The sequence below is a fragment of the Aquarana catesbeiana genome, linkage group LG06, assembly GCF_042186555.1.
Source record: "Aquarana catesbeiana isolate 2022-GZ linkage group LG06, ASM4218655v1, whole genome shotgun sequence".
NCBI lineage: Eukaryota > Metazoa > Chordata > Amphibia > Anura > Ranidae > Aquarana > Aquarana catesbeiana.
Genome location: NC_133329.1, coordinates 147,149,912 through 147,174,101, shown reverse-complemented (window position 1 = coordinate 147,174,101; position 24,190 = coordinate 147,149,912). Strand labels below are relative to the sequence as shown.

The 24,190-nt window shown below is 45.0% G+C and overlaps 1 protein-coding gene across 1 annotated transcript in view; it reads right to left on the bottom strand.

The window, feature by feature from the left end:
- Window positions 1-24,190, bottom strand: part of LOC141101733 (ras-related C3 botulinum toxin substrate 1-like) — an 86,593-nt gene that overhangs the window by 41,157 nt on the left and 21,246 nt on the right. Inside the window, exons 3-5 of the mRNA XM_073591027.1 lie at window positions 23,064-23,181; window positions 16,749-16,811; window positions 15,512-15,671 (exon numbers count right to left, since the gene is read on the bottom strand). Of these exons, the coding sequence (XP_073447128.1) occupies window positions 15,512-15,671; window positions 16,749-16,811; window positions 23,064-23,181 (341 nt within the window). The remainder of the gene's footprint in view (window positions 1-15,511; window positions 15,672-16,748; window positions 16,812-23,063; window positions 23,182-24,190) is intronic.

Sequence of the window (24,190 nt, the reverse complement as noted above, 5' to 3'; positions counted from 1 at the left end):
CATTGAGGTAGGAGCTAAGACGGTTGTAGACTAAGCGTTCTAGAAGTTTAGAGGTGAATGGGAATAATGAGATGGGTCTTAAGTTGTTCAGGTCGGTAGGGTCCAGTGAGGGCTTTTTAAGAATGGGAGTGATCTGTGCATGTTTTAGAGGGGAGGGGAAAATGCCACTAGAAAGGGAGAGATTGAAGATGTGGGTGAGGGAGCATAGGATAGAAGAAGAGGGTGACCGTAGTAGTTGTGAGGGAACAGGATCCAAGGGACAATTGGTTAGGTGGGCATCCGAGAAAATTTTTGTAACCTCTTCCGTAGTAGCCAATTCAAAAGAGGAGAGTGTTGAATGTGCTGCTGGGCAAGGTATGATGGGTGGGGAAGACGTACGCACAGTGGAGATGTCCTCACGAATTGCATCGATCTTGTCTTTAAAGTGATTGGCAATCTCTTGGGCAGTGAGTGAGTTAGTGGGTAGAGGGGGTGGTGGACGAAGCAGAGAGTTAAAGGTTGAGAAGAGCCGACGGGGACTGGATGACAAGGAATTAATAAGAGAGACAAAGTAGGCTTGTTTGGCAGCATGGAGGCATGAATTGTATTTTAGAAGGGCAGATTTATATAGGGTGAAGTCTTGCAGGCATTTGGTTTTACGCCACAGTCGTTCAAGAGCACGGCAATGTCTCTTGAGATTTCTAGTGTTGTCAGTTTGCCAGGGTTGTAACGGTCGGGGCCTAATTCTGCGTGTGGTTAGAGGAGCAAGTGCATCTAGTGATGATGAGAGTGAACTGTTGTAGACAGAAGTGGCCACGTCAGGACAGGACAGGGGAGAGATTATGTCATATAGGTGGTCAGTAGCAGAATAGAGAAGAGAAGGGTTAAAGTGGCGAAGGTTTCTACAAGTAATTGTTTGCTGCTTGGAGGGATGGGTGGTTGGAGGCAAGGATACAGTGAAAGTAATGAGGTTGTGATCAGATAGAGGAAAGGGGGTGTTGGTGAGGTTGCCAGGGTTGCAGAGATGGGAGAATACAAGGTCAAGGGTATTACCATTGGAGTGAGTGGAAGTATGTGTCCATTGGGTTAGGTCAAAAGATGAGGTTAAGTTGAGAAGTTTAGCTGTAGTTGGGCTGTTAACATTGACAGGAATGTTAAAGTCACCAAGAATAATGGTGGGTATTTCAGAGGAGAGAAAGTAGGGTAGCCAAGCAGCAAAGTCATCAATGAAGCGTGATAATGGTCCTGGAGGCCTATAAATTGCCGCAATCCTCAGAGAAATGGGAGAAAACAGACGAATACAGTGCATCTCGAAAGAAGAGAGGGATAGAGAGGGAGGGACAGTAAGGACTTGGAAGATGCTTTGTGGGGACAGAAGGAAGCCAACTCCACCTCCTTTCTGTCTGTTGGGTCTGGAGGAGTGAGTCCAATGGAGACCACCATGGGAGAGGGCAGCAGGAGAAGCTGAGTCAAAATTTTGCAGCCAGGTTTCTGTTATGGCGAGTATGTTCAAGCCATGAGAGATGAAGAGGTCATGTACAGATGTTAGCTTGTTACAGATGGAGCGGGCGTTCCAAAGGGCACATGAGATTGGTGGGGTGCTTTGAGGAAGCAGGGGGATAGAAATTAAACTGAGTGGATTGCGGTGGTTGCCAGAGGGGGAGGGGTATTGGATATGTGGCTTGCATTGTTATATTTTCATGCATGGTTTTTTGCATGGTTATATTTTCTATTGTATTCTATTTTTTTTTTATTCTATTTGTTTCTATTCTATTCCATTCTATATTCTTTTATTTTCTGTTATATTATTCTCTATTCTATTCTTCTTTTTTTTTTTTTTCTATTACATTCCCTTTTTCTATTCTGTTTTATTCTCTTTGAAAATGGGAAAACTATTTGAATTCGAAAACTATTCGAAAACTATTTGAATTTGAAAACTATTCAAATCGAAAAATATTCGAATTTGAATTTCGAAAATTCGAATGGATTTGAATCATATACATTAAACGAATTCCGAAAATGAATTAAATGGGTTAAACGAATTTAACTAAAGAAATTTATGTAAATAATGAATCGAAACAAAGCAATTTTTTTTTTCGTTCTGCACATGTCTATGGAACAATTGCCATTCATTGCCATGTGTGGGGGTGGGGATAGGGATTTTTCTTTTATTAGATTATATTTTTTCTTTACACTATTTTGTTTTACTTAACCACTTCAGCCTAGGAAGGTTTCACCCCCTTAAGACCAGGCCATTTTTTGCGATACGGCACTGCATCGCTTTAACTGACAATTGCGCGGTCGTGCCACGCTGTACCCAAACAAAATTTATGTCCTTTTTTTCCCCACAAATAGAGCTTTCTTTTGGTGGTATTTGATCACCTCTGGTGACCGTCAATTTTGAAAAAAAAAAAAAATTTTTACTTTCTGCTATTAAACACATCCAATAAAAAAATTTAAAAAATGTTTTGGTACAAAAAATCCCAATAAGCGTATATATATTTGTTTGCACAAAAGTTATCTACAAACTGTGGGATATTTTTATGCATTTTTATTTTTATGTTTACTAGTAATGGCGGCGATAAGCTATTTTTAGCAGGACTACAACATTGCGGTGGACAAATCGGACACTAAGTGACACTTTTTGGGGACCAGTGACACTAATACAGTGATCAGTGCTACAAAAATGCACTCTCAGTGTACTAATGACACTGGCAGGGAAGGGGTTAACATCAGGGGCAATCAAAGGGTTAGCTGTGCTGCTGGGAATTATTTCTAACTGTGTTGGGGATGGGTTAACTGGAGGAAAACAGAGATCCGTGTTTCTGCTTAGCAGAAACACAAGATCTCTATTTTTTTATCTGACAGAACGGCGGTCTGCCTTATTTACATAGGCAGACCGCTGTTCTGCTTCTCCTGTCAACGATCAGTGGGTCCCGGCGGACATCACGTCTGCTGATTGGCTCCTGCTGTGTCCAATCACAGCGGGAGCAGGTCGCTGGCAGCATGCGCGTGTGCCCCAGACACGCAAGAAAGGAACAACGTACGGGTAAATTGTTTCACTCAATAAAAATTCAAAAGTGTGGCGCTAAAATTTACGTGAAAAAATGAATGTATAATATTTCAAATAAAAACACAGTGACTACAAAGCAGGTATTTCGGTATGAGCCAGAAAAATACTGCGTGAATATACAAATTAGTGAATGAAAAGGTAACACTCAATATACATGTATTGAACCAAGTGTAAAAAAACAAGTGTTAAATGTAAAGTCCAAATAAGTGAACAAACACAAGCAAAAAGTCTGTGACAATGGTGAAAAAAATGATGATGGTAAACAGGTATCTCCTGAGCATGCAGGGGGATGGTTCCGAGCCGGCAACCTGGTGAGTAAATAAACCGTAGAGAAACCGGAAGTGCACACTCGCTGAGGAAGCCGTGCTGATCCCTTCCCTCTCTGTGTGATGAGATCTGGCCAGATTATTTGCCTAGACTTGTTGGTCATCAAGCCTTTTTGACCTGTATGGCATACGCCATTTCAGGCCACATCTTCTGGTAAGCCTCCTTGCTTTCTGGTGATGTTCCTGGCACCGATTTCAATCCTCTGTGCACTTCCGGTTTCTCTACGGTTTATTTACTCACCAGGTTGCCGGCTCGGAACCATCCCCCTGCATGCTCAGGAGATACCTGTTTACCATCATCATTTTTTTCACCATTGTCACAGACTTTTTGCTTGTGTTTGTTCACTTATTTGGACTTTACATTTAACACTTGTTTTTTTACACTTGGTTCAACACATGTATATTGAGTGTTACCTTTTCATTCACTAATTTGTATATTCACGCAGTATTTTTATGGCTCATACCGAAATACCTGCTTTGTAGTCACTGTATTTTTATTTGAAATATTATACGTTCATTTTTTCACGTAAATTTTAGCGCCACACTTTTGAACTTTTATTGTTAGTTTGATCCTGAGTCTACGGGTGTGTTGGCTGCTGTTTGTCATTTTTAGCGCAGCACTGTACTTAACCTCTGTATATCCATTTTTCATCAAAATGTTTCACTCAGCCGGGCCGCCCTGCCAAAATAAATGTGCGGTGGGTGGTCTGGAAGCAGTTAATGTGTAACTAAATTAATGAAAGTGAAAGTACATGAAAATCCCATATTTTGGGTTGACACCAGAACAGTAATGGGGGAATCCTCCAATAGGGACACTTGTTCTGGCGACACCCTGGGTTTCACTTACTTTAGGGCAGGGGTGTCCAAACTACGGCCCTCCAGCTGTTGCAGAACTACCCTTCCCATGAAGCATTGTAAAACTCTGAAATTCACAGACATTACTAGGCATGATGGGAATTGTAGTTCCTGAACAACTGGAGGGCCATAGTTTGGACACCCCTGCTTTAGGGGGATAGCCGTTTTGGCTATGGGACAGGAAGTGAAGGGGAGGAAAAAACCCACAAACTGGACAGTTACTCTTTCCAAAATGAAAAAGTTTTGCCTTTAATTCTACTTTAACTTTTTACCATCACTTAGGGCCAGCACCTGCCAGTTGTTAATAGTGATTGGGTGGCTCCATAGCCCCCCAAATCACTTTTAGGCCTCATGCACACTGGATGTTTTTTGACGTTTTACAACAGCTGTTTTTGACTGTAGATGTTTTTTTCTACAGTCATTATACTCTCCATCATGTTATCCTATGTGTCCACAAAACAATAATCTCCTGCACTTGTGTTTTGCTATACGCGGGTGGTATGATCCACTCTTGGGTTTAAGGCAAAGTCTAGAATCTTGCAGCCCTCCTCAGAACTATGGGTATTCATACAACTAAAGAGAAAAAAGGAGGGCGCACCGACCTAGTGCAATACCAATATAAAAGTTTCATTAAAAATATAAAAGCAATGGTACTACTCACAAACGAGCATAAGTAAAGGCTTTTCTTAACAGGCGAACTACATCCCTTGGCAACTGCAGACAAGACCTAATGACAGGAGGTATCCGATGGTACCCCAGACGGCTGAACAGCTGACGCGTTTTGGGGGCGTACCCCTTTCTTCAGAGCTTAGGCGGTCAGTGATTCTTCTCTCTTGTGTGCCCCAATATATGCATCCATATGTCCACGCCCCAGGTGACCACTACCCAACTAAGCCACGCCCATCTACATGAGCTGGCTCCACCCAGAGGGACAGAACTATTTACATTAGCAAAACCCTCACTGTTGATCACCTAATAAAAGGTGGCCAACAGGCAAACCGATTAGCCATACAGATATTAAACCAAACCAAAAAGTATATTGTGAATGGCAAAAAACTTAGGTTACTGAGTGCACATTGCGCTAGCAGCGATCTAACACCACCCTCACCACCACCCATATAGGTGATCTATATGCATGTCCATATCCATTGGCAACCCGGTTCCCCCAGAAAGGAAAAGGTCAGGCCAAAACCTACCCTCATATCTATCTTTCTCCATGGCCCTGTGCGGGGGGGGTTTTCAGGCAGTCGCTGCTGTCTATTCCATACAACTTCAGGGTCCCACACTCTCCTACAGCGCCTGTTGGAATGCACGCCATCACACAACAAGGAAGAGTGGTGGCGTCTGCGTTCCAATCCGCACTTCCGGCTTGTCTGGCGTCACTTCTGTTCCTGTGTGCACATCTGAACAAGGGGAGTGGCCCAGAAGTGCGGGTGTGTTTGCAGAGAGCCACACTCCCGCCCTTCATCTCCTATAATTCGCTCATGGATGCACGCGCGCACCTAGGCTTCTATAGTGAGGACACCACTCTCTCTAGTGGCCTAAATGGGGAATAATTACATTTTAAAAAATTATATTAAAAAATGAATTTGGCCTATAAGTGCAACCATGAGATTGCACTAATGGTCATTATCCGGATGGCCTAACAAATGGATACACATATGGAGCCCACAGGGAAAGCACAGTGGGTGAGGCCCCCCCCAAAAAAAAATCAAGGACAATACCAATATAATCAATATATATCTAAATACCTAGAAGGCTCATCAAAATTAATAATAATAATAAAAAAAAACAATTAGCTATATCAATAAATAAAATGTATTACATCATATTGTTGTACTATTCATAAGTAATAAAATACCTCATTGCCTAAACATATAAAAGCATATGGAAGTCATTTATATATATTTTATATATATATATATATATATATATATATATATATATATATATATATATATATATTATACAAAGACAAAACAGCAAAACTAATGCTGCCAAGGCCCAATTGCGCCATCCCACTGAACATCAGATTCATAGAGCTAAACCACGCTCAAATGGATTAGTAAAAAGAAATGTTAAATGATAATTGCACATCAGGGGGACTTCTACAAACACATATACCATCAATATAGACGTCGTCCCCCGAAGTGCCATGAATCTGCAGATAGCCCATTTACCGCCTGAATTCAGTGAATGATTCATACAGGAATATTACATTGTTAGAGAGACATAAATTAGCAGTCTACCTAGAACAATCCCCCTTCCCTATCCAAGCCCTAAACAATTCCTAAATCCTGTCTAAACCAATAGCTACACTGTTGAAACTAATCCCATAGGTCCTCTTATATAGACAGCACCCCAAACGACCACCATATACAGGTGTGGCCCGGTGTCTGGGCCCAACCCATAGGGGATAACAAACATGTCCCAGAGGGGCGGGGCCCATGCACTCTGACCAAACAAGGTGGCAACGCCAAGAGGAGGAGAGAGGGACTGGATCTCCATATCGTTGGAATCCCCACTGGCCCTGCCCGAATCACACTATATTGTGCAACTCAATTTCTTCATTAAGACCGTGCGAGGCCAAGGTCCCCAAAGTGAAAATCCAAAAAGCCTCTCTCCTACATACAATCTGGTACTTCTTGCCACTATCAAGATCGTTTTGATATGGTTTCTATTCCAAACAGTGGCGGAACTACCATCATGGCAACCCACGCGTGCCCTATGGGGCCCGCAGCCGTGTAGGGCCCGGCAGAGGCGGCTCTCTAATTCGGCAATTAGGCTAATTGAAGAGCCGCCTCTGCTGAAAAATGTCGCCATGGGCGCGACGTTAAGTTCCGGCCAGCAGCGGGTTGCCTGTGAGCTCCAAGCAGTGGAGAGAGGGGTCGGAGTGTGGCTGTCTTGGGGAGGAGGCGGGGCCAGCGCTGTGTTCTCTTGAGGAGGAGAATGGGAGGAGATTCCAGCAGCCTGAGCAGTGAGCATAATTCTCTCTCCTCGGGAGACACAGATCGCGCCCCGCCATCACCCCCCCACCACTGGAGTGCTCAGCGGAGCGGCAGTTTCTGCACACCCCGGAGGAGGCATCTGGCTGACGAGGAGAGGAAGGCACCGCGGAGGAGGCCTCACGAGCGCTGTATGGAGCCGATCTGACCGAAGGGAAGGTAGGAGAGAAGAGGTGTCTGGGCTGCCCCTCTCTGGGGCTGTTAATCAGTGCGGGAGGGGGGGGATTAAGGGCTCCACCTGCAGGGAGAGGCAAAGCTACCACCATGCCACAACCTTTTCTGCAGCCAGCGACCAACAACATTTTTTTTTTTTTTTTGAGAGGCCCCCCCATCCATGTTCCTGCAGCATCCCTCAGCCACAGCCAGAGACTGGTCTTTATATCCACCCCTGCCCCATCCCCCCCACTCCATTCCTCCTGATCATGTGTCACTAACAGTAAGGACAGCTCAGTCCTGTGCCAGTGTCCTAGTGTGTCCACCTGTGATTGACAGCCCCTGACCCCTCCCTCCACCCAGCCCTTACCCCTGCCTATGCAGGACTCCACTGGGGGGGGTTGGGAGGTCCCAGTCAAGGGCTGATCCTCTGCCTTGGTGGGCCGGGTGCTCTGCATCCTGCGCTGGCACTGCCAGCTGATTGGCTTCTCCGCTGCTACCTCCCTCACTGACACTAGCACCGAGATAGAGAGCACCGACACCAGCACCGAGAGAGAGCACCGACACCAGCACTGAGATAGAGAGCACCGACACCAGCACCAAGATAAGAGAGCACCGAGATAAGAGAGCACTCACACCAGCACTGAGATAAGAGGGCACTGACACCAGCACTGAGATAAGCAAGCACTGACACCAGCACTGAGATAAGCAAGCACTGACACCAGCACTGAGATAAGAGAGTACTGACACCAGCACTGAGATAAGGGAACACTGACAACAGCACTGAGATAAGGAAACTCTGACAACAGCACTGAGATAAGGGAGCACTGACACCAGCACTTTAAAGCTCTTAATATATGTGAGTGTGGTAATATGTTGTTCAATGGCATTAGTTCATTTTTTGTGGGGGGGGGTTTGCACAACATTTTGCTATGGGGTCCTGTGATTCCAAACACTCTAAGGCCATTGATATTGCTATCGTGGACCTCCTTAAAGTGTCTGGGTACAGAGCATTTGTCCTTCTCTGTCGAAATACTGCTTCTATGCTTATTCATCCTCATCCTCATTGGTCGGGAGGTACGACCAATGTACATGAGGCCACATGGGCAAAGTAGACCATATATGACATATGGGGTACCGCAGTTAATAAACTGCTTTATCTTATGGCTCCTCCCGTCTACCCCAATTACATCTTTTTTCCTGTGGCACATGTGTACACAGTTCCCATTCCCACATCTATAGCTACCCTTCTGGTCAAAAATGGTAGTCCAGAGATTGTTCAGCCCTCCATTCTTGCTCTTCTTTACTCTACTCGGAGCAATAATGCTTTTTAGATCTTTTGGTCTCCTAAACACTAGATTGGGATGGGACGAAAGGCATGTCTTCAGGATCTTCCAATTTTTCTTAAAGATTTTCTGTATTATTGGGACCTTGTTGAATCTGATACAGAACCTTACTTGTGATGGTTCATTTTTATCATACTTTGTTGTTTTTTCTCTTTCTTCATCACCATCCTCATTAGACATGTGCACACTGAAATATTTTGTTTCGGAATTTAGTTTTCGTCCGAAAAAATGTTTTATTTAGTTACTCCTGAAATTCGTTTTTATTCATGTCGTTTTCCTTTAAAAATTGCATTCGTCTGAAAATCCAAATTAATTAAGGTCGAATCTGTCATTGAAGACTTATGGTGTCTGTCGAATGTTCAAAGAAGATTCGACGGAGCAGCTAAACTGTACGACGCCGCAATCGTACATTTCCGGTCGAATTTTCCGCCTACAAGGTAGCTGTAGTAGAATTCTAATGTTGTATGACTAGTAATAATTATATTTATTCATTATTTTACTAGTCAACCAACATTAGAATTTTTCTATACCCTATGGGCAGGTGCATTTGACCGGAAATGTACGATTGCAGCGTCGTACAGTTTAGCTGCTCCGTCGAATCTTCTTAGAACTTTCGACAGGCACCATAAGCCAAAGATTTGACATTTGTATGTTTTTCGTTGCTTTGTCGAATCTTCATCATTCGTGTTGAATGGTCTACTCTACCCCAACAGTCAGCCAACTTTCACATTCGTTTCTCAATCTCCAAGTGCAATGGCGGGCGCGGCATCTGACGTTGTGTCAGATATTAATATGGCATTAAATTATAGAATCTATAATAATAAATCCCCCCCCCCCACGACACGGGCATCCTCTGGGGCTATCACAACACTAGCAAACCCAGTATCACTATCAAGTTCACAACACTAACACAATAGGAGCAGATTATTATGAAAAAGTTAAGTTGAACTGTAGCTTGCTGCACTATTGTTCTGCTGCTATGCTTATGCTTATTTGCTAAATAATTCAGGTTCTCTGACAAACGGACCAGCTAAGATGGACTGTCTTCTGAAATGATTCAGTGTGTGTGTCTCTCTCTGCTAGCAAATCGTAAGTGAAAGTAAGTTGGCTGTACGTGTGTACTTAGTTCTAGCTATTTTACCGCCCCTCCTTTGGTTAAAATCGGCCAATAACATTTATCATCATCATTATTTTTATTTTACTTCCCCCAACTGGCCAAAAGGAACATCACTTGATCCACCTGAGATGATGGTGGCTGCGGTCATGCAGGTAGGAATTGCCTGTGCTCAGCTTGAAATGAGTTCTTGAATGGATTACTCTATTCTCCTCGGCCCTCAGTTCAAGATCTAGAAACACTAAGGACTTTTCATCCACTACATGCGTGAACGAAATTCCAAAAGGGGTTTCCTGCACAATGCGCCAGAAATCCTTCTAGCTCTTCATCGGTCCCATTCCAGATGATAAGGACATCATCTATGTACCATGAGTACAGTATTAGGATCCTCCCAAAGGGGTTATTGGCCCAGATGTATTCCATCTCCAAGTACCCCATGAATAAATTAGCATTACTGGGAGCGAACCTAGCCCCCATGGCTGTGCCCCTCACCTGCCTATAAAAACTGTCCATGAATGAAAAGTAATTATGGGTCAAGGTGAACTCTATACACTCATATATAAATTGGGCCTGCTTCGGGCTAAACAGGTGTGCTTCTGCCAAGTAGTACTCTACAGCTCTAAGGCCAAACTCATGCTGGATGGACATGTACAAAGATGTTACATCGAGCGATAGCCATCTATATCCTTTCTCCCATTTGTATGCAGTTAGAATCTCTAAGGCATGGCCCAAATCTTTTATATACAATGGCAGGTTTGTTACTAGATCTTGCAAAAAGTGATCAATTTAGCTTCCAAGGTTACTAGTCAAACTGTCAATTCCAGCAATAATGGGTCTACCCGGGGTTTTTTTCATGTCCTTATGCACCTTGGGTATATGGTAAAAAATGAGGGACCACTGGATGTTTAGAGTATAGACATTGGTGCTCACTTTTGGTCAGGACCTGACTTGATAGTGCCCTGTCCAAAAGTTTTTTTAAGGTCATCATTATAGCTCACAGTAGGGTCCCATAGAAGCCTCTCATATGTGTTAGTATCATCAATCAATCTGAACGCTTCCTCTAGGTACTGGTCCTTGTCTTGTATGACCAGACCTCTACCTTTGTCCACTTTTCTAATTACAATTTCCGAATTTTTCTTCAGGCTGCTCAGGGGGGCCTCAATGCCTACCTCATGGCCCTTATTATATTTATGTCCTTTATCCCCACATATTTTCCTGAATTCACTCATCACAAATTCATGGAAGGTGGGTATAAAATTACACTTATTGCAATGGGGTAAAAACTTGATTTTGGTCTAAAGTTTGTGCTCATAGTTGCTTTCTCGAATGCCAGGGGGGGTCTCGTCAGTGAACTCTAGACTTCCTTCTGCATATAGCTCTTCCAAGATCTCCAGCGTACCTTTGTCCAGAGGGTCCTCCCCAGGAGTCGAGATGATAACCTCCGAGTTCTTACTGACTGCCCCATTAATTTCCTTTAGCCTAAAATGGCACTTTATAGTGAGGTTCCTCATGAAATTATTGAGATCAATAAACAATTCAAAGAGGTTGGGGAGGCTTTCCGGGGCATAATTGAGACCTCTTCTAAGCAACTTGAGTTCCTTATCAGAAAAAACACATTGTGAGAGATTAAATATTTTTATAGTTGAGTGACCTTCTAGTGCTCCTGATCTCTTTTTGTATTTCTTCCCTCCCCTTCGCCCTCTTCTCATTGATTTCTTTGTCTCCTGGTGTTCGGGGGGGAGGTAGGTCTGAACACTATGCTTTTCTGTGCTGCGGGTTTCATCCTTACCGCAGCTCCTTTCCCAAAAAAAGAATGCTCATCCTTTGATTTCGCAGCTCTGGTATTGGTGCCAATTTTCCCCAGTCCCATTGGGTTATTTGATCTCAGTCTTAGGAGGGACTCCTGCTGTTTCTCCAATATATTAGGATTTGAATGTGTCACCGTCACGGGATCAATTGGTGCTTCTTGTAATGGCATCACCTTCTGTGGTAATTGATTTTCATTTTCATTGTTACCATCATCCTGACTTGAAGGGTCTCTAATTTTCTGTTCTCCTTGGTCACATATATCTTCACCATTTGGTTCTACTGGTGTGTCCCTTTGTACACGGAGGGGAGGGAAATCTTTATGAACACTTGATCTAAAAAGCTCATTATTCAACCGACCATCAGTTTTCCTGTTCTTATTTTTATACCAATGTTTATTTCCTTTCCTATTTTTATCTCTATTCGGCCCCTTTCACACGATCGGACCGTTCAGGTCCGCCTGTCAGTTTTGATGGCGGACCTGAACGGGCGCTCCATGTTAGCCTATGGAGCGACGGATGTCAGCGGAGACATGTCCGCTGACATCTGACCCGGTCCGATCCGCTAAAAGCAGACGGATGGCCCTACGTCCAGGTTCATCACTGGCGGATCGGATCGGGTGACATGCTGTCCGTTTTCATCCAATCCCTCCATAGGCGGCAGCGGCGCCTGACAAGCCCCTCCCCGCTCAGTGAGCAGAGAGGGACCTGTCATCCGCCGGCTCAGCGGAGATCAACGGACTGTGGAAGCGGAGTCCGCCTCGTGTGAAAGGGGCCCCTCCTTTAGGGTAAATATTGGTTGTTTTCTGGTTTCTAAAGTCCTTGTCCCCCTGGAAGGACCAAATTCACGTCTTCTCTTCTTCATCCACTGGGAGTGAAAGATTTTTATCTCTCTTCCAAATGAACTCACATCCTGATAGATAATCCTGCCTATCTCTCTCAAACGTCCCTGCTTTCCTAACAATCAGATCTGCCTCAAACTCTGTTGTTTGATCGTTTATCCTGGTATCCCACACCACAAAGGCTTCTAGGTCTGTATACGCAGCTAGTTCTTCCTGTATATTTGCAATGTCTAACTTGATGTTTGACAAATTTCTCTCCCTTTGTCTAATAATCATTTCTAAACAAGACCTATTGAATAGCCGCATTTCCCTAACCCATTCCTGGGCTATATCCTCATCTAGAAAATTGTATAACTTATTTATTCTCAAACCTCTTGGGATCTTAAATATTTTTGTAACAATATGATATCCCACCATTGAGTCATTTCACTTTCCAAAAGGTGTTTAAGCTTATAGAATGCCGATACATCTTCTCCTCTCTATTTGGTGTAGCATGGTTGCTTCTGGTGTCATGGTTGATTCTGGTGTTGATATAGCTAATTGTTTTTTTTTATTATTAATTTTGATGAGCCTTCTAAGTATTTAGATATATATTGATTATATTGGTATTTCCCTTGATTTTTTTTGGCGGGGGGCCTCACCCACTGTGCTTTCCCTGTGGGTTCCATGTGGGTATCCATGTGTTAGGCCATCCAGATAATGACCATTAGTGTAATCTCATGGTTGCACTTATAGGCCAAATTCATTTTTTAATATAATTTTTTTTTTTTTATTATACATTTTTAAATATAATTTTTTAAATTTTATTATTCCCCATTCAGGCTACTAGAGGGAGCGGTGTCCTCACTATAGAAGCCTAGGTGTGCACGTGCATCCATGAGCGAATTATAGGTTATGAAGGGCCCATGGATATGGACATGCATATAGATCACCTATATTAGAGGATGGTGTTAGATCGCAGCTAGCGCAATGTGCACTCAGTAACCTATGTTTTTTGCCATTCACAATATACTTTTTAGTTTGGTTTGGTTTAATATCTGTATGGCTAATCGGTTGCCTGTTGGACACTTTTTATTAGGTGATCAACAGTGAGGGTTTTTTGCGAATGTAAATAGTTCTGTCCCTCTGGGTGGAGCCACCTCATGTAGATGGGCGTGGCTTAGTTGGGTAGTGGTCACCTGGGGCGTGGACATATGGATGCATATATTGGGGCACACAGGAGAAAGGAGCCACTGCCCGCCTAGGCTCTGAAGAAAGGGGTACGCCCCGAAACGCGTCAGCCGTTCAGCCATCGGATACCTCCTGTCATCAGGTCTTGTCTGCAGTTGCCAAGGGATGCAGTTCTACTGTTAAGAAAAGCCTTTACTTATGCTCGTTTGTGAGTAGTACCATTGCTTTTATATTTTTAATAAAACTTTTATATTGGTAATGCACTAGGTTGGTACGCCCTCCTTTTTTCTTTATCCTATGTGTCTATGCAGCAGTAAAAAAACCCAAAACTAGTGAGTTCTGAGAGACGTTTTTTAGCTGTAAAAACGCTCTAACGCTGATAAACGCTCAAAAACGTCGCTCACCAGTGTTTTTTAATGTTTTTGATCCATTGAAAAAAAAAAATAATCATTTTTTTCTTCAAAAAAAAAAACACGCTAAAATGCTAACGTGTAAAAACGGTATTGCAAATACGTTGAAAAAAGTTGAAAAACTCACTGCAAAGCTACTGGCGTTTTTATAACGTCCAGTGTGCATGAGGCCTTATAATAAAGCCCAGAGCAAACCGATAAAAATTGAAAAAAGTGCAGCCATGTACCAGACATGCCTGAGGAGGCAAACTAGTTAAAGCACCAAGCCACATATGAAATCTGAATATTTACAGAAGACTGTCATGCTGAACTTAAGGAAGCCAAAAGCTGGCTCTGTTAGTTCTTTAAAGCGGTAGTAAACCCGCTGACTTTTTTTTTTTTTTTTCCCTACACCTGTAAGGGAAAAGGCATAATGAGCTAGTATGCACTGCATACTAGCTCATTATGAGATACTTACCTTAGAATGAGGCGCTGGCATCTCACCCTGTCCACGCCGAGGGAGCTGACACTTCCCCTCGGCGTGCCTTCCGGGTATCGCGGCTCCGGCGCTGTGAGTGGCCGGAGCCGCGATGTCGTCACTCCCGCGCATGCGTGCGGGAGACTTATTTTCCGGCAAAGTCCGGCGGCTGCCGGGCTTTCAGCCGAGAATCCCCTGTGCGCATGCACCGCTGCAGTCAGTGGCTCATTGCAAGGGGAATATCTCCTAAACCTTACAGGTTTAGGAGATTTTTTTTACCTACAGGTAAGCCTTATTATAGGCTTACCTGTAGGTAAAAGTTTAAAAAAAAGGTATACAACCGCTTTAACAGGAGGAATTATAAAACTTGTTCCTGGCCTGATGTTACATGACAAATTAAAGTGGAGTTCCACCCAAAAGTGGAACTTCCACTCATCGGATTCCTCCCCCCCTCCGGTGTCACAGTTGGCACCTTTCAGGGGGGTGCAGATACCTGTATATTACAGGTATCTGTACCCACTTCTGGCATAGATAACCGCAGAATCTGCGGTTATTTACGCCACTTCCTGTTCCCCCCGCTGTCTGCTGGGAAACACACGGGTCCCAGAGACAGCAGGGACCATCCGTATTGCGCTGCGCGACTCGCGCATGCGCAGTAGGGAACCGGGAAGTGAAGCCGCAAGCCTTCACTTCCTGATTCCCTTACCAAAGATGGAGGCGGCAGCACCCGAGGACCGAGAGACGGTTCGGCCTCGGTGCCGACATCGCGGGCGCCCTGGACAGGTAAGTGTCCATGTTTTAAAAGTCAGCAGCTGCAGTATTTGTAGCTGCTGACTTTTAAAAAAAAAAATTTCGGCGGAGCTCCGCTTTAACTGAATGAAATTTAGGATGAACTCAAGTCATTATTTTGCTATGCTGGAAAACCTGTTTCACCCGTTATAAATATTTCAACAGAAAAAAAAAACACACAACATACCAATTTCTTTTGCCATGGTAAGTCCTTGAGGAAACGTAATGGGTGCAAGATTATCCACTTTCAGTTTTGCAATTGTGTCTTTATCATCTCTCAAATCAAGTTTTGTACCCACAAGGATGATAGGAGTGTCAGGGCAGTGGTGTTGCACTTCTGTGTACCACTATTTAAAAATACACAAAATATACACAGAATAAAGTTATAATTAAATTAAAGATCTAGTAAGGTTCCTCCAACCCACAGCTAAAACTAAAAAACAAACTTTCTTCCTTATTGAAAAAGAAAAACCAGCGCCACAAGGGTTTAATTGGGAAATGGGATGCATTGAGTCACAATGAGGAAACAGATCGCAAGCCACTAAATTTTTGGTGAACCAAAAAAATTATGGGAGAGCAGAGAAAAAGCAGTGCTGGTCCGAAATCCCTCTAAATTAAACCTTTAAATTAGTGAAATTATATATGTATATAAATCAATACATACAAACAAACAAACAAATATTGTGATGCACTAATGTGCAAATATGTACAGTAAAACCTTGGTTTGAGAGCGTTTTGCAAGACAAGCAAATTTTCTAAATACATTTTGACTTGATATACAAGGGATGTCTTGATATACAAGTAGCGTCATGTCACAACTAAGTATAAAAGAGAAGAGAGGTGCCTCTAAGTGTAGCAATATGGTTACATTAATGAAGTTACAACATTTAGCAACATATTGCTACACTTAGAGGCGCCTCTCTTCTCTTTTATACTCTGTAGCTCCTGCTGGATTTTACTTCTAATGTCCTTGTAGAGGCTTCCATTTGTGGATGGACATTTTATGGTTACACAACCTATCACATTGCTATAATCTTTTTATATGGACTATAAACTGAAGGACCTATGAATAAATGGTTGTGGAACGAATCATTTGAGTTTCCATTATTTCTTATGGGGAAATTTGCTTTGATATACCAGTGCTTTGGATTACAAGCATGTTTCTGGAACGAATTATGCTCGCAATCCAAGGGTTTACTTTCTCAATAAAGTGCAAAGTGTTCTTCCTTATTGTTTTTATAGACAAATTGGTTTAGGAATAACAAAATGACCCAGGTCAGGGCAGATGTCAGGCAAGCAGGCCAAACACTGGTGTCTATGGTTCCAAACTATCTCCATTTAAGACAATGTACCCTTTACCATATAAAACATCCTTACATTCCTGTAGTGTGGAAAACCCCAGGAAAAAAAAACAACATGTTTACCTTTTCCCGGACATTCTCATATGAAGCTGGGCACACAATTGAAAAGCAAACTAGGAACACGTCCTAAAAAGATAAAAGGCAGACGGAATATTAACAAGTCTTTCAACAATATGCTTTGATTATGCTGCAAAAAATTAGATCTCGTAGGAGGAAAAAAAAATCATTGAAAACATAGGACATGGAGACTGAATTACCAGTTCCTCTATTTTTCCCCTCACCAGGACGTTTTAGATTGCAGATCAGAAAGGACAAGAAAAGCATTAATTGTGCTTTGCAAGCAAGGCAATAAGCTCTGCAAATTGCAACCCACACCGTCAAAAGGTGGCACACATCGACGGACGAACGAATTGCAATTCCCTCTGCTAGCAGCAGGTATTAGCCCCCGTTCAAACTGGTGCAACTTTTCATGCGATTTGACAGTTCCAGATCGCATGACAAGTCGCAACCCTATTGTCAGCACTGGAACCGTTCAAATCGGTGCAATTCTTTGCGTTACCGCACTGATTTGAAAAAAGAGTTCCTGCACTATTTTTTGTGATTTCAGGTGTGACTTGCTTAGACATCTGTGCATGAAGTTGCACAGATGTCAGGCAAGTCACACCTAAAATTGCACTGACCTGCGGCTTTGAAATCGTGCTACTTCAAGTGAAGTAGGAGAATTTCAAAGTCACTTTTAGTGTGAACCAGGGCTAAATTAACTCACCGAAACATTGGAAGCTTCGGGGCTCACGCTAAAAGCCTAGTAAGAAACATTCAGATTCAAAAGCAGATTTTAGTGATTCAAATTATCTAAGCTCCCTTTTATTGTGAGACAGATACATTTAGGAAATCTTTTCAGAAAGGCTTTCTGCACAAACATCAGGAAAACAGAATTGGTTAAAAGAGAAAGAAGCAATAATTTCTACTTTGTAAAGAGAGCAACAGTCCTTGCAATAAAACCTTACAAGATTCTGGTCCAGTTGATAAAAAGTTCCCTTTGCAGTAAATTAACGAAGGTTTTGCATTGAAATCAATAGGACGCGATTTTGCATTGAAGTCAATGGGACGCTATTTTGCATTGAAGTCAATAAGGGGTGTTTTTGCATTGAAGTCAATGGGATGTGATTTTGTATTGAAGTCAATGGGATGCGATTTTGCATTGCACTCAATAGGGGAGCATTTTTGCATTGAAGTCAATGTGATGCAATTTTGCATTGAAGTCAATGGGACGCAATTTTGCATTGAAGTCAATAAGGGGTGATTTTGCATTGACGTCAATGGGATGCGATTTTGCATTGATGTCATTGGGACACGATTTTGCATTGAAGTCAATAGGACTCAATTTTGCATTAAAGTCAATGGGACGCAACTTTGCATTGAAGTCAATGGTACACAATTTTGCATTAAAGTCAATGGGATGCAACTTTGCATTGAATTCAATGGGCCGCAGCATGCCATTATCGGCACCTTTTTTTTCTGTTGGCTAAACGCCGATAACCCTATTTTAGGGATGATCATTTTCGGCAGCCGATATATCGGTGCATCACTAATATTTACCTTAAACACTTGTAGTACCCTCTACCTTTAGGTAGGTGCTAGAATAGGATTTTTCTGGGTTTAAGATATCAGTGTTGGCAAATTTAGATGGGCCTGTGCTTTAGTTTGGGCCTGTTTGTTTTGGTTTAAGGCTGGGAGTGTTTAGTGTAGTGGTGGGTGTGATCACCTGTGCTCTGATTTAGAGGAGCCTCCCCTGCTTTCAGGATGATTGTTGTGGAACGGGGCTGGACCTGAGGTTTGAGTGGCAGGCAGCTCATGTGGGGAGCTCTGACCAATTCCCATTCGGTATTGGCAGGGGGCAGGCCTCCCATAAAAGCTGGGGTCACATGCTGCCCGGTACATTCTGTCAGGGCTGGCTCAGCCCTTCCTTCTCTGAGCTGGCCTCACAGCTGTCAGCTAATTGCCAGTTCTCATCTCTCTCCACAGTTAACCAGCTTTTGTGGAAATGCTCTTCAGTCCCGCCTACTTAAAGATCTCCAGCTCACTTCATTCCTGCCTTCGCCTTGGCCACATCACAAGAAACCATCTCCTGCGTTCCTGTTTAAAGACTGGCTTTGCTGACATCCCTTCTGGCTCCTTATCCTGCTTGCTGTTCCTCTACTTGGATCCCTGACTTCTGGCCTGGCTGATTACCTGATCTGGTTACTGAACTCTGGCTTGGCTGACTACCCGATCCGGTTACTGGACACTGGCTATGCTTTGACTACGCTTACTCTATTTACATTTTTATTTTTATTAATAAACAAGTGTGATTTTACTGTACTTCTGTCTCAGTAAGGTTCATGGATTCTGACAGATTCTGACGGTGCAGGAAAACGGAGAATGGAGTTTTAGGTAGTTGCCGCAGGGCGTCCCCACATGGGGGGCGCGCCAAGCGCAGAGGAGGGCTGGAGGAGCTGCTAGGATGTATTCCAGGATAAAGATCTTCACCGTGGAGTTTGTGTCAAGCTGCTGTGACCGGGGAACACAGGACTTGCACTTTGGAGAAGGTCAGTGAAGAAGAAAAGGAGGACTGTTGAGAGTAGTGCAGAATGCTGTGGCCAGGGAACGCAGCATTTGCAGTTATGTACTGGCTGGGAACAGTAGTCTGCTTATTACCGTGTGTTAGGCCGTCGGGGAGAGGTACCGTGTATCTCTGGCCTGGTAAAGCACTCTGGTAATACCATCCAAAAGACTGTGTAGCTTCCAAACCCACTGAGCCACCGGGTAGAAGTATTGTATGCCTCTGGCTTATTGATTTGCTGAAGCAACACCATTCAATAGACTTTATTACAGTAACAAAGTACAGCCAGCAAACTGGGGTTATTCAGAGTGATCCCTTTTTGTCTTACTAGAAGTGATGAGACAGGAATCTAACAGTTTTGCAGCAAAGGATTTGTACAAGAGGAGCAATAGTCTGCAGTGAATATATGCAGGAGAACAGTCTGTGGATACTCTGCAGGAGTCAGTGCAAAAGAGGAAGATGAGCAATAGTCTGCAGTGGAGATATGCAGGAGAACAGACTGTGAATGTTAGAAGTGCATCATTTTCAGGGCTAAAGCTGCTAATCAATGTTCTACAAATGTGATGACAATTCAATAAGTGCTATGGGCATCCCATATCTTCCTTTACCCCAACCAAGTTGTATCCCGCAATAAACTCAACAAAACTACGCAAATGACTGCTCATTATGATATATGGGGGTCTGGCAGCAGGGTGATTTGGCGGATTGTTGTCAGTAGTACTAACACCATGGCTACACACTCCTAAAACTGCTGAGGAAAAACAAAAGGCAGGTGCTAGCCCACACATGAAAAGGGTTGCTGTTGACATTACGTCCGCAGTATGATAACGAAGGGCATGGAAGAGGGCAGAAAGCCTTCTGGGCTGTGACAGCACTTTTAACAGCTAATGTTACAGTGGCTACTTAACCACCGTGGGCCGCATCAAATATATTGCTTGTGGCAGGGGCGTTGCTAGGGGGTGGCTTTTGGGGCTATAGCCCCGAATCTGGGGCCCATAGCCCCGAGTCTCTCAGAGACAGCTGTGGTCGTGGCCTCTCTGCAGCCGTGCCACGAGTGCGGCGGGCAGCACCAGAGAGCAGGCAAGGCAGCACAGGAGAGACAGGCGGGTGAGATAGCAGAGAGATGACATTATCTCTCACCGTCCGCCCTGCATCACCGCTGTTCCGTTCTCACTGTGCAGCTGCGGGCAGCAGAGAGATGACATCATCTCTCCCTGCCTTCCCTCTCTCTGGTGACCCGAATGTAAGGAGCGGCTCTCTGGGGACTTTGAGGTAAGGAGGGGCTCTCTGGGGACTCTGAGGTAAGGAGGTGCTCTCTAAGGACTCTGAGGTAAAGAGCAGCTCTCTGGGTACCCTGATGTAAGGGGGGGTTCTCTGGGGACCCTGATGTAAGTGGGGGGGCTCTCTGGGGACCCTGATGTAAGGGGGGCTCTCTGGGGACCGTGATGTAAGGGGGGCTCTCTGGAAACCCTGATGTAAGTGGGGAGGCTCTCTGGGGACTCTGATGCAAGGGGGAGGCTCTCTGGGGACCATGATGTAAGGAAGGGGGCTCTCTTGGGACCCTGATGTAAGGGGGGCTCTCTGGGGACGCTGCTGAAGTGGGGGGCTCTCTGGGGACCCTGCTGCAAGGGGTCCCCAGAGAGGGGACTCAGATGTAAGGAGGAGCTCGCTGTGGACCCTGATGTAAGGAGGGGCTCTCTGGGGACCCTGATGTAAGTGGGGGGGACTCTGGGGATCCTGATGAAGGTGGGGGGGCTCTCTGGGGACCCTGATGTAAGTGGGGGAGGCTCTCTGGGGACCCTGATGTAAGGAAGGGGGCTCTCTGGGGACCCTGATGTAAGAAAGGCGGCTCACTGGGGACCCCGATGTAAGGAAGGGGCTCTCTGGGGATCCTAATGTAAGGGGGAGGCTCTCTGGGGACCCTGATGTAAGTGGGGAAGGCTCTCTGGGGACCCTGATGTAAGGGGGGCTCTCTGGGGACCCTGATGTAAGTAGGGAGGCTCTTTGGGGACTCTTATGCAAGGGGGGGCTCTCTGGGGACCCTGATGTAAGGGGGGCTCTCTGGGGACCTTGATGTAAGGGGGGATCTCTGGGGTCCCTGATGTAAGTGGAGAGGCTCTCTGGGGACCCTGATGTAAGGGGAGGCTCTCTGGAGACTCAAATGTAAGGAGAAGCTCGCTGTGGACCCTGATGTAAGGAGGGGCTCTCTGGGGAACCTGATGTAAGTGGGGGGCTCTTTGGGGATCCTGATGAAGGTGGGGGGGCTCTCTGGGGACCCTGATCTAAGTGGGGGGCTCTCTGGGGACTCTGATGCAAGGGGGAGGCTCTCTGGGGACCCTGATGTAAGGAAGGGGGCTCTCTGGCGACCTTGATGTAAGGGGGGCCCTCTGGGGACCCTTCTGTAAGTGGGGGGGGGCTCTCTGGGGACCCTGCTGCAAGGGGGAGGCTCTCTGGGGACCCTGATGTAAGGAAGGCGGCTCTCCGGGGACCCTGATGTAAGGAAGGGGCTCTCTGGGGACCCTGATATAAGGGGAGGCTCTCTGGGGACCCTGATGTAAGTGGGGGAGGCTCTCTGGGAAACTTGACGTAAGGGGAGGTTCTCTGGGGATTCTGATGTAAGGAGGGGCTCTATGTGTATCCTGATGTAAGGGGGGGCTCTTTGTGGACCCTGATATAAGGGGGGGGCTCTCTTGGGACCCTGATGTAATTGGGGGCTCTCTGGGGACTCTGATGTAAGGAGGGGCTCTCTGGGAAACCTGATGTAAGGTAGGGGGTCTCTGGCGACCCTGATGTAAGGAAGGGGCTCTCTGGGGACCCTGATGTAAGTAAGGGGCTCTCTAGGGACGCTTATGTAAGGGGGAGGCTCTCTGGGGACCCTGATGTAAGGTGGAGGCTCTCTGGGGACCCTGATGTAAGTGGGGGGCTCTCTGGGGACCCTGATGTAAGTGAGGAGGCTCTCTGGGGACCCTGATGTAAGTGGGGGGCTCTCTGGGGACCCCAATATAAGTGGGGGGCTCTCTGGGGACCCTGATATAAGTGGGGGAGGCTCTCTGGGGATCCTGATGCAAGGTGGGCTCTCTGAGGACTCTGAGGTAAGGAGAGGCTCTTTGGGGACCCTAATGTAAGTGGGGGGCTCTCTGGGGACCCTGATGCAAGGGGGAGGCTCTCTGGGCACTCTGATGTAAGGGGGAGGCTCTCTGGGGACCCTGATGCAATGATAATATATGTAATATACAGTATATATATATATATATATATACATACACACACGTATATTATGCCCAAGCGTATGACTTTCTTTACTTCGCTGCTGTGGGCTCTAGCCCCAGATCTTTTGTAGACCTAGCAACGCCCCTGGCTTGTGGGCCTCTTTAGGGCTGGGTTCACACTTATGCATATTGGATGCAGCTTTGCCCACATCCTATTCACATGACAGGAAACTGTACCGGCCCTCAGTGGAGCCTATTCACACATCTCCGGGGCGGCTGTGGAGCAGTTTGTACAGAAGTCCTGTGCGTCTTTGGCTCTGTTTCATGTCCAAATTCAGGCTAAAATTTGGGCCTGATTCGTCCCTGAAACTGAGAACAGGGACGCACCGGACCCCTGATGTGAGTCGCATCCGAATTAAGTGTGAACCCAGACTAATAAAATATACATTAGAGGCACGAAGAATTACATCCAACCCGGAACAATCTGATCCAGAGGGCATTACATAAACACAGTGCTTTCACCCATGCTCACATAGCTGTACAAAAGATCAAAATATGGATCCTTACCGTCTGTGGATAAGACAATGGACGCAGTCTATCATAATCTTCTTGTCCAGCTGTATCCCACAAGCCCAAATTAACTGGTTTTCCATCAACCATAACATTGGCAGAAAAGTGGTCAAATCTGAATTTGGAATGTAAATTTATTTATTTACAATAGGCTTAAACATTTTAAGAAAATCACAATAAAAACAGGATCTCCCAGCAAGTCTTTCTTGGAAGATCTTCAAGCCATAACACTAACATCCTTCCTTTAAAGGAGAAGTACAGTGAAAGCTTAGTTGGCTGTACTTCTCATGGGGATCACAAAAGTGCAGTTCATTTTGCACTTTTGTGACCCGTTTTCAACCGCTGAAGCCTGCTTTTGGCTGACATCACAGAGCCGCAGAGATCCTGAACCAGATGCTCCCATCCCCTCCCCAGTCCAGTGCTCCAGTGAGCGCCGGGGGAGGCAGAGCAGACAGAGGTTACTGACAGTCAGCAGCTCTCTGCTCATGGAGCTCTGAGAACTGAGTGATCAGCGGTGTTTGATCGCTCGGTTCTCAGTCTTAGAGCAGGCAGGGAACAGATGCAGCAGTGGACCAATGCTGCATCCACCTAGGTATGATTATTGGAAAAAAATGAATCCTTTTCTTTTAACTGGCCCTAGCATCCTAGCATCGCACAACTCCATCAAATTTTCATTCCAGAGACTCACATTTGCTCAATCACTAACTAGGGACAGCATCTACTTCCTGGACTGAGATAATGGCTTAGAGATGACATTCATGTAAATCCTAGTGTCTGTGCAATTTGTGGCTGTTATCAGTGTTATGCCCTGTACACATGATCGGACATTTAAAATCCGATCGTTCTGAGTGCGGTGACGTAAAACACGTACGTCGGGACTATAAACAGGGCAGCAGCCAATAGCTTTCATCTCTTAATTTATTCTGAGCATGCGTGGCACTTTGTGCGTCAGGATTGTCCACACACGGTCGGAATTTACACGAACGGATTTTGTTGTCGGAAAATTTTATAGCCTGCTCTCAAACTTTGTGTGTCAGAAATTCCGATGGAAAAAGTCAGATGGAGCCCACACACGGTCAGGATTTCTGACAACAAGCTCCGATCGCACATATTCCGTCGGAAAG